Genomic DNA, 10,986 nt, shown 5'->3' with positions numbered 1-10,986 from the left:
AAGCTTGCATCCGCACATCGATCGGCTGACCACCGTGGTCATCAGCCACCAATCCACCATGCCGTGCAGAACCTGTATTGCTGCGCCAAGATGATGGCTGAGATCACGGCGACGGAGGAGGCCTCCAAGAGGGGTCTAGAGCTGGCGGTGGTGGTGCCGTCCATGACCATGGGCCCCATGCTACAGCAGTCGCTCAACTTCAGCAGCAGCCACGTGGCCCGCTACCTCACCGGCGTCAAGCCCACCTACCCCAATGCGGTCGCCGCCTACACCGACGTCCGTGATGTCGCCCGCGCGCACGTCCTCGTCTACGAGCACCCTGATGCCCGCGGCCGGTACCTCTGCATCGGGGCCGTGCTGCACCGCGCGCACTTCCTTCAGCTCCTCGGCGACCTCTTTCCTCAGTACAACATAACCGCCAAGTACGTCGAGTAGTACAATAATTTGAAAGAAAGAGGTCTGGAGGGAGTTAGCCTTGGAGAAAGAAAGGATGGAGCTTGAGAAAATACTGTCCGTGCATGAGATGCTAGACTTCCTCTGGGGCCTAACTGAAAACAAGCGTCTACACATCCTAACCTTCTGGTGGCTCTGGTGGAGCAACCGTAATAAACTGCGGGAAGGCGAGCTGCCGGTAGCAACGGAGGAGATAGCAAGGCGTGCTCGCTGCTGTGTCCTTGAATATCAGCAGATCTTCGGCCTTCCGCTGGCAAGGAAGAATACTGACAAATGGTGCCCCCCGTGTGACGACATGATCAAAATCAATATGGATGGGTCCTTCCTGCCGGGTGAGACGCACGCCGGCTGGGGTGTAGTGGCACGGACAGCAGAAGGAGATATTATTTGTGCCCAAGCAGGGCGGCAAGAAAATGTCCAGGACGCTTTTGCAGCAGAGGTGCATGCTATGGCACATGCGGTATCCCTTGCAGCTGAGATGGGAATGATTCGCGTCGTGTTTGAAACAGACTCGCAGCTCCTCTCCGAGGCACTGGACTTATGGAGAGTTGACTCATCCGCATATTCAGCTGTCATTGAAGACATCAAGCTTCAGCTCAAGCTTTGGTTTTCGAAACATGTTATTTCTTTTTGTAGGCGTAGTGCCAATAATGTTGCACACGAACTTGCTAATATGGGTTGTGCGTGCGAACCAAACCACAGTGTATTGTGGGAGTCCGATGTTCCAGCCAATGTGGCTGCCTGTGCGATGGGCGATTTGTCTAAGCAACGTTAAGTTATAAAAGCTCTGCTTTTTCCCTCAAAAAAAAAACGTCTTGATCGGTCCTTTTACAGTACATCAGGTAAATATGGGCCATTTATTTTTATGCTTGGACGGCCCACATAAGGCAATACTACAACAGAATTTTCGGTAGTATATTCTGTGGTCAGCGGCATTTTTGGTATATCATTGTTCATCCTAACCGAAGGCTGGGCATCGCACCATCTCCAAGGCTGGTCATTTCGCGACGCCGCATGCTCGCCATCAACGGCGGCTATCGCGGGCGGCACTAGAGCCTAGAAGGAGATGACGAAGTCGAGCCGTAGGTCTATCTGTTGTCCCCGCCATACGCGTTGCCTACTGTACGCCGTGGTTTTGGTATGCCGCCGTCGGCCGGATGAGCGTCGCCCCCTCCTATCCTAGCCGACAGTCGTCCTGTGGCGGTTGGGTTACTTGTCTGGCGTGTGCATGGATTTCAGTTCATGTTCGTTTGCATCATCTATCTTGGCACAATAGTTGTTTAGCATAGATCGTCATTACTCTTTATATATATTTTTTGTTTCTTAATCGCGCATGCATAGCTTCGGACTTTGCTTTTTATCGGTGTGATGGCATGTGTGTTTCTAAAACTCTTTTGTGCGTATTCTAATCGTGCAGAGACCAGGTGCATACCTATTTGTGTTTGTATCCCATTGTTAGTACATTGTCAATTAACAAAAATCCTCAATAGCTAAATGTCAGTCGACTGACATTCGGATTTAGGTCAGTCAATTTTGAGAAGGAAGAAAGCGCCTGAGATGAAGGAGACAGCGAGGCCACCGGCACCGGGGAAGAACAACCCCACTATCTATCTTAGGGTGGCGGGTGCAGATTCGCCGAAGAAGCACCCCCACTATCTATCTTAGGGTGGCAGGTGGGGTGTTGCTTCTTTGGAAATTGTTTTGGTGGTCGCCTGGCTTAAAGGGGATAGCCGAGGGTGGTGGCAAGACCGGCAGTGGGGGTGGTTCAAGGGAGGGCGGTGCAGCGAGGCGGTCGCGGCAACGCCCCTGGGCGTGGGTGGTGGAAGCAGGCGGCTAGGCCGGTGGCGGCGGGGCGGTTCGAAGGAAGAAGAGGAACAATGGGAGATTGAGGAAGGAGATCGAACCCTTGATTTCGCATCGGACAATTGAAATATCGACTGACCCAATTTTTTTTCAAACAACTGACATAGTGTAGCGAGCCCATAAAAATCACTTTTTTTGTTGGAATAAAAATCGCCTTTTATCAAACACACACACACAAAGAAACTCAGGTCTGCCGGTGCACACGTTACCTATGTCTAGAACACCAAACATTTTGAGTATTTACGTAAAGATTCGTGCGGATTTTCTTTTCTTTTTTCGATTAATTAAATGATGTAGTAGTTTTTATCCCGACAATAATTAACAAATACGTTGATTTATTACTCATGGCCAATACACTTGCAGCAGCAGCAGCAAGCTACTTTTTCTAATGCAATGCGAACGACGATGCTACTGAGATTGCCGTGAAGAAGCTTGGTCACGGTGGAGGAGGGGAGGTCCTCCGCTCGATTTGGATGGGCAGGCCACGCAGCGGCGACGGCATGGGGTCCCTCACGAAGGTGTTCTCCTTGCAGCAGAGCTTCCATCTGAACTGCCTCACCAGGTGGTGCATCGTCACCAGCGTCTCGATCCGGGAAAACTCTATCCCGGGGCATATCCTGGGGCCGCCCCCGAAGGCGACGAAGGAGCACGGCGGCGCCGCCGACGCGGCCTGGTTCTCGAACCGGGACGGGTCGAACCTCGCCGGCTCGTGGAAGATGCTCGCGTCCATGTGCGTCACGTTCGCCGTCCAGAACACCTGAAAGCTTTCAGATCAGGTAATTTGTCGGCCTCCGACGACTGTGCTAGCTAGGCTTAGGCTCGTGGAGGTGAGTTGACTTGCAGCAAATGACCTGCCATCCTTTTGGGATGAGGTAGCCGTCGAACTCCACGTCCTCCAGCGCTCTTCTGAAGCTGCCGAAGATCGGAGGGACGACTCGTAGGATCTCCTGCGCGACTCGCCATGTGAGCTTCATCTTCGTCAGATCTTCCCAGGTGAGAGCCTCTCCGTCGCCTTTGTTCATGGCGATCTCCTCATGCTCTGGTCATGAAACAGAAACACACAACATCATGACCATTGCAGGTTGGAATGATTGATTCACTGGCGACTTGCCTTGGACCATGGCGGCCAGGGTGGCGTCATCGTTGGCGAGGTGGCGGACCATGAACGTCATCAGGATGGACGACGTGTCGTGGCCGGCGATGAGGGCAACCATGGCGTTGTCCACGATCTCCTCGTCTGTCAGCAGCCGCTCGCCATGGCCGTCCGTCAGGCCGAGCAGGCAGGTTATGAGGTCGTTGCTCCGCGGCGCCTTGCCGTGCTCCGGCTGGCACCGGCTGGCCTTCTTCTCCCGCGTGATCTCCGCCAGCACCCGACGGGCTCTGCCGCTGGCCTTGAGGCTCCGGCTGAACGCCGTGAACGGCAGGTTCACCGGGATGGCCCACATGCCCTTCATCATGTGCGCGAAGTCGCCGGCCAGCGCGTCCCGCACGGCGCCCCTCTCCAAGCCGAAGAGCAGCGCGGAGATGATGTCGAACGTCAGCCGCTTCATCAGCGGCAGCACCGTCACGCTCCCGCGGCCAGCCCAGTTCTCCTCGACGTGGCGCCGCACCTCGGCGTCGATCCCGCCCACGTACCTCTTGAGCATGTCCGGCCTGAGGAACTCGAGTAGAGCGCCGCGGACGCGCCGGTGGTCGGCACCATGGAGGTCCAGGATGCTGTTCTCTCCGAGTATACGCTGCACGGACCGGGGCTGCCGCGTCGAAAGCGCGCTGCTGAAGAAGAGGAACTTGTTGGCCGCCGGTCCGGCCAGGAGCACCGTCGGCGTGCCGAACAGCGACAGCTTCGACACGGGCCCGTACATGTCGATCCGGTCCTGTACCCACCGGCTGCCGCCGTCGCCGCCGCGCATGGCACGGAGGAGGCCGAGGCTCTGGCCGATCACCGGCAGGCCGAGGGAGCCCGGGGGCACGTTGGCCGGCCGTCTTTTCCTGGCCCTGGTGAGGAGGTGGATGGCAATGGACGAGGCGGCGACAACGAGTGCCACGACTATGGCCAAATTATCCATTGGAGAATGATGGTTGTTAAGACGATGATGATTCTACTACTTGAAGCAGAGGATCCCGCTTAAATGACAGGGAATCCGCAGCCATAGGTATAATAAACAATCAAGATCACGCGCCCGGTATTTCATCAAAGAAGAAAGAAAGAATCTTTGCATTGCACACGAACTTGAAAATGCTGAGATGCTCTCACGGTAGAAGACAAAAGGAATACTCTTGATTTAAGTTCATTTTTTTAATTCAGTTTGCACCAATCCCTATCTAATCCCTTCGGTATCATCCTAACCGATCCAAACCCTAGCCGCCGCGCGCCGCCTCTGGGACGGTCGGCCTCCATGACCGCCGCCGGGGGCCGTGCTGCCCGTACCTAGGGTTCGTCCATCGGTCGTGTTGATCGGATGCCCTAAAGAGTCTTTTCCCAAGCTCTTGCTTCGGTTTTTTCTCTCTCGCCGGTCGTCTTGATCGGCGTTCGGTTTGCGTCGCCCGCTGTCAACCCTCGCATGCCTCTACTCCGACATCGGCGTGTCTAACCGGCCTCCACTCCGACCCGGCGGCCTCGCGCGACACCTCAGCCCTCCCGGTGTGCTCTTCGCGCGTTTGCCGCCCATCGCCCTGTGCCGGCCATCGCCGCCTTGCTTCAACCGGGACTTCTTCATCATCCCCCGTCTTCACAACGTCTATACGGCCGCTCTTCCTATGCCTCGGGCTCGCCGGCTGCATCGGCCTTGTCGGCTACCTTGGGCCGGCTGTGCCGTCGTCACCGACTTCATCTCGGACTCCTCGCCACGCCGCCTTCACCGAGCGGCGTCCCCAACGCGCGCGATCGGATTGATCACCGCCCGCCCGCGCTCCTCCTCATCTACAACGTGTGACCGATCTAGCCCGTCGGTTGCGCGTGGCTCCGAAGTTCCCGTGAAGACTGTCTCGAGTACAACACGCCCCTCCACCTCGACCACGGCTACACCACCCACGCTCTTGGCTACCTCGACAAACGGCACAAAGGGCTACCGCCTTGCTTGAACAACCTCGTCGGTTTCCACTCCAGCAACGACTATGGTGGTGGGGGGGGGGGGGTCCGTCGGCTTACCTTCGGATTCTTCTCCAATTTCACCGTCTATGTCGCTACCGTTATGACTGCGAGGGGGGGTGTTGAGTATTATGATTATTAGGAAGTATATGATGGACTAGATTTGTTCCCCTTGTCTTGTATTTCAAGTTGGTCATTGTACTCATGTATATATGCCCACGAGGCTCAAGCAATAAACAACAATTCCACCGACCATCCTCTCTATTCCCTTCTAACATTGTCCTCTGTTAGCCCCCGCCTCCTCCTAGCGCCGCTCTTCTTCCTCACAACTCTATCTTCTCACATGATTTCTCTCAAGAACATATAAAACAAGAAGAAACACACATGACACATGTACCAAGGGAGACCAGATGACACAAGAGCTACATGTTTACCTCAGCCCTCATGGCTTTCATTTACTCACTCAACTTAAATAGCCATAACAAGAGCATCTTCACTATACCAACCAATCCTAAACTCACGCCATGCCCACCATGCACAGCTAGTCCAATAACTAACGAATGCATGGGCTAACTCTACGGCCATTTCTCCCGGCCACTAACCAATTCGACGACTTGGCCAATTTTGCATGCACACACTAAAAGCTTTGCATATGCACACACGTGAACACGTCTATACATGTGTACCCAGCCTCAACCTCTAGTGTGTGACCCAACTACAGAATAAAACATGATCTAATCAACTACTTTTTGCACTAATAACAAGATTTATTCCAACATCCTCTCGTTAGAGCAACTCTAGCCGATCCCCTATTTCAGAGGAGTATCCGGCTGTAGTGGAGTAAATTTTTACTCCTCTATAGATGGCCGACCTAGCCGATCCCCTAAACTTAGTGGAGTAAAAAAGAAAATTGCATAGGCTTTTTGTCCTGGCCGGATGAACAGGGGAGAGGGATATGGAAAGAATTAAGTAATGAAAGAGGAAGTCATAGCTAGTAATAATGACTTGTATAAAATCTAATTTTCCCTACTTCCTTCGTCTAGGTGTATAAGTCATTTTAGGTTGTGCATCGCGACCAAGGCGGAGGGGAAAACGAGAGAACTTAATGTTTTTTTGCAAGCTAATAGCATTGCATGCAATGAATTAACCACTGCATGTCATGTTTGAAAGTCTCAAGTCATTAAAAGCATGTACGGCCCACGTCTCTTATTGGTTGATATGTCACGAAACAAGAAACAAGGAGGGAGTTAATGTACCGTGCCTAAGTGTTTTGGGATTATTTGATTTTGTAAGATGACTTACACACCTAGACGGAGGGAGTACCATTTTCTCCATCTCATTTTCCACCCGTCTTTCCAACCAATAACCATATGTGTTTCCCATGCATCCACTAATAAATAAACGATCAAACAGATTACTCTAGCTAGGATCATTACCAAAATAATGGAAAGTTGAGGTGCCGTCAAAAGTTAAGATTTTCTTATGGAGACTTGCACATCAATCAATTCCAACGGCCGATGTGCGCCATCATCGGAACATGTCTAGTTCGACATGTGGCTTGTGCGGCGCTGAGGATTCGTGGCAACACTCGCTGCTTCACTACACGGTGGCTCGGTGTGTCTGGGCTTTAGAGGATGTTGATCTGGTCGAAGCCCTAAACAACATAAGAGAACCTGGCGCCAAAAGATGGTTGTTTGCTGTAATTGATATGCTGTCGACTACATAATTTATTCAGGTTGCAGTTATTCTCTGGGCACTCTGGTTCTCGAGGAGACAAGCATTGCATGAGGATATATTCCAAAGTCCAGTATCTACACAACACTTCATTCGAAGGTATATACGGGATCTGGAAGGGTGTAGGCCAAAGAGGGTTTCAACACCTGCTGGACAAAACCAACAACAAGCATCTCCGAGATGGATCCCACCTCTGCTCGGATCTGTAAAGATAAGAGTAGATGGGGCAGTCTCCATAAATCAAAATGAAGGATCTTTCAGCGGGGTGTGCAGGGATGCCTCGGGGCTATACTTGGGTTCTTCAGCAATTAGAATAAGGGCATCACTGATCCACCAACACTGGAAGCCCTAGCATGTCGTGAAGCGCTTGCTCTGGCTACGGAACTAGCCTTATCACATGTGATCATCGCCTCTGATTGCCAAGAAGTGGTCAAGGACATTCACAAACAGGAGGGAGGGATATACGCAAGCATTGTGAAGGAAATTGTAGAGACGGCAAGAACCATCGATGACTGCACCTTCATCTTTGAAGGTAGAGTTACCAATCTTGAGGCACATAGCCTCGCTAAGCATGCTTTCAGTTTGGATTTTGGGCGGCGGCCAACAAGTTCCTCTTCTTCAGTAGCGCGCTCTCGACGCGGCAGCCCCGGTCCGTGCAGCGGATACTCGGAGAGAACAGCATCCTGGGCCTCCACGGCGCCGACCACGGGCGCGTCCGCGGCGCTCTGCTCGAGTTCCTCAAGCCGGACATGCTCAAGATGTACGTGGGCAGGATCGACGCCGAGGTGCGGCGCCACGTCGAGGAGAACTGGGCCGGCCGCGGGACCGTGACGGTGCTGCCGCTGATGAAGCGGCTGACGTTCGACATCATCTCGGCGCTGCTCTTCGGGCTCGAGAGGGGCGCCGTGCGGGACGCGCTGGCCGGCGACTTCGCGCGCATGGTCGAGGGCATGTGGGCCGTCCCGGCGAACCTGCCGTTCACGGCGTTCAGCCGGAGCCTCAAGGCCAGCGGCAGAGCCCGTCGGGTGCTCGCGGGGATCACGCGGGAGAAGAAGGCCAGGCGGTGCCAGCCGGAGCACGGCAAGGCGCCGTCGCGGAGCAACGACCTCATAACCTGCCTGCTCGGCCTGACGGACGGCCATGGCGAGCGGCTGCTGAGGGACGAGGAGATCGTGGACAACGCCATGGTCGCCCTCATCGCCGGCCACGACACGTCGTCCATCCTCATGACGTTCATGGTCCGCCACCCTCGCCGCCATGGTCCAAGGCAAGTGGCCACTGGCCAGTGAATCAATCGTTCCAACCTGCCATGGTCACTCATGATGTGTGCTTTGTTTCGTGACACAGAGCATGAAGAGATCGCCAGGAGCAAAGGCGACGGAGAGGCTCTCGCCTGGGAAGATCTGACGAAGATGAAGCTCACATGGCGAGTCGCGCAGGAGATCCTACGAGTCGTCCCTCCGATCTTCGGCAGCTTCAGAAGAGCGCTGGAGGACGTGGAGTTCGACGGCTACCTCATCCCAAAAGGATGGCAGGTCATTTGCTGCAAGTCAACTCACCTCCACGAGCCTAAGCCTAGCTAGCACAGTCGTCGGAGGCCGACAAATTACCTGATCTGAAAGCTTTCAGGTGTTCTGGACGGCGAACGTGACGCACATGGACGCGAGCATCTTCCACGAGCCGGCGAGGTTCGACCCGTCCCGGTTCGAGAACCAGGCCGCGTCGGCGGCGCCGCCGTGCTCCTTCGTCGCCTTCAGGGGCGGCCCCAGGATATGCCCCGGGATAGAGTTTTCCCGGATCGAGACGCTGGTGACGATGCACCACCTGGTGAGGCAGTTCAGATGGAAGCTCTGCTGCAAGGAGAACACCTTCGTGAGGGACCCCATGCCGTCGCCGCTGCGTGGCCTGCCCATCCAAATCGAGCGGAGGACCTCCCCTCCTCCACAAGATACATGGCGGCCTCAGAGGCAGCACAAGAAGCAACCTGGGTGAAGGAGTTCATTACCGACCTAGCAGTTATTCCCAATGCGTCGGGCCCGATGACTCTCTTCTGTGACAACACTGGAGCTATTGCCCTTGCCAAGGAGCCCAGGTTTCACAAGAAGACCAGGCATATCAAGCGTCGCTTCAACTCCATTCGTGAAAATGTTCAAAATGGAGACATAGATATTTGTAAAGTACATACGGACCTGAATGTAGCAGATCCGTTGACTAAACCTCTCCCTAGAGCAAAACATGATCAACACCAGAACTCTATGGGTGTTCGATTCATCACAATGTAACTAGATTATTGACTCTAGTGCAAGTGGGAGACTGTTGGAAATATGCCCTAGAGGCAATAATAAAATGGTTATTATTATATTTCCTTGTTCATGATAATTGTCTATTGTTCATGCTATAATTGTGTTATCCGGAAATCGTAATACATGTGTGAATACATAGACCACAACATGTCCCTAGTGAGCCTCTAGTTGACTAGCTCGTTGATCAACAGATAGTCATGGTTTCCTGACTATGGACATTGGATGTCATTGATAACGGGATCACATCATTAGGAGAATGATGTGATGGACAAGACCCAATCCTAAGCATAGCACAAGATCGTGTAGTTCGTTTGCTAGAGCTTTTCCAAATGTCAAGTATCATTTCCTTAGACCATGAGATTGTGCAACTCCCGGATACCATAGGAGTGCTTTGGGTGTGCCAAACGTCACAACGTAACTGGGTGGCTATAAAGGTGCACTACGGGTATCTCCGAAAGTGTCTGTTGGGTTGGCACGAATCGACACTGGGATTTGTCACTCCGTATGAGGGAGAGGTATCTCTGGGCCCACTCGGTAATGCATCATCATATTGAGCTCAATGTGACCAAGTGTTTGGTCACGGGATCATGCATTACGGTACGAGTAAAGTGACTTGCCGGTAACGAGATGGAACAAGGTATTGGGATACCGACGATCGAATCTCGGGCAAGTAACGTACCGATTGACAAAGGGAATTGTATACGGGATTGATTGAATCCTCGACATCGTGGTTCATCCAATGAGATCATCGTGGAACATGTGGGAGCCAACATGGGTATCCAGATCCCGCTGTTGGTTATTGACCGGAGAGTCGTCTCGGTCATGTCTGCATGTCTCCCGAACCCGTAGGGTCTACACACTTAAGGTTCGGTGACGCTAGGGTTGTAGAGATATTAGTATGCGGAAATCCGAAAGTTGTTCGGAGTCCCGGATGAGATCCCGGACGTCACGAGGAGTTCCGGAATGGTCCGGAGGTAAAGATTTATATATGGGAAGTCCTATTTTGGCCACCGGAAAATGTTCAGGATTTTTCGGTATTGTACCGGAAAGGTTCTAGAAGGTTCCGAAGTGGGGCCCACCTGCATGGGGGGACCCACATGAACGTGGGTAGTGGGGGCAAGGCCCCACACCCTGGTCAAGGCGCACCAAGATCCCACCTTAGAAGGAATAAGATCATATCCCGAAGGGATAAGATCAAGATCCCTAAAAAGGGGGGATAACAATCGGTGGGGAAGGGAAATGATGGGATTTCTTTCCCCCACCTTTGCCAACGCCCCATTGGACTTGGAGGGCAAGAAACCAGCCCCCTCCACCCCTATATATAGTGGGGAGGCGCATGGGAGCAGCACCCCAAGCCCTGGCGCCTCCCTCCCTCCCGTGACACCTCTTCCTCCCCGCTTGCGCTTGGCGAAGCCCTGCCGGGATCCCGCTACTTCCACCACCACGCCGTCGTGCTGCTGGATCTCCATCAAATTCTCCTCCCCCCTTGCTGGATCAAGAAGGAGGAGACGTCCCCGCTCCGTACGTGTGTTGAACGCGGAGGTG

General features: G+C 53.4%; 2 protein-coding genes and 1 pseudogene across 2 annotated transcripts; 2 read left to right on the top strand and 1 right to left on the bottom strand.

Annotated features, from left to right (window-relative positions):
- Positions 1–1,259, top strand: LOC109768974 (cinnamoyl-CoA reductase 1-like). The gene has a single exon (XM_073500722.1). It carries the CDS (start codon positions 91–93, stop codon positions 433–435), a length of 345 nt encoding a protein of 114 aa, XP_073356823.1. The 5' UTR covers positions 1–90; the 3' UTR covers positions 436–1,259.
- A 1,375-nt stretch (positions 1,260–2,634) lies between these two features.
- On the bottom strand, positions 2,635–4,464 carry LOC109768979 (cytochrome P450 716B1-like). The gene is made up of 3 exons (XM_020327716.4): positions 3,428–4,464; positions 3,168–3,355; positions 2,635–3,073 (listed from the first exon to the last, which is right to left on the bottom strand). The coding sequence occupies exons 1-3, from the start codon at positions 4,380–4,382 to the stop codon at positions 2,753–2,755; spliced, it is 1,464 nt and encodes a 487-aa protein (XP_020183305.1). The 5' UTR covers positions 4,383–4,464; the 3' UTR covers positions 2,635–2,752.
- Positions 4,465–7,646: 3,182 nt separating this feature from the next.
- LOC109768975 (cytochrome P450 716B1-like) lies at positions 7,647–9,359 on the top strand (annotated as a pseudogene).
- The last annotated feature ends 1,627 nt before the right edge of the window (positions 9,360–10,986 follow it).

The sequence above is a fragment of the Aegilops tauschii genome, chromosome 6 (assembly GCF_002575655.3).
Source record: "Aegilops tauschii subsp. strangulata cultivar AL8/78 chromosome 6, Aet v6.0, whole genome shotgun sequence".
Taxonomy (NCBI): domain Eukaryota; kingdom Viridiplantae; phylum Streptophyta; class Magnoliopsida; order Poales; family Poaceae; genus Aegilops; species Aegilops tauschii.
The sequence above is the reverse complement of the archived record's forward strand: the minus strand, read 5'-3'. Positions and strand labels throughout refer to the sequence as shown.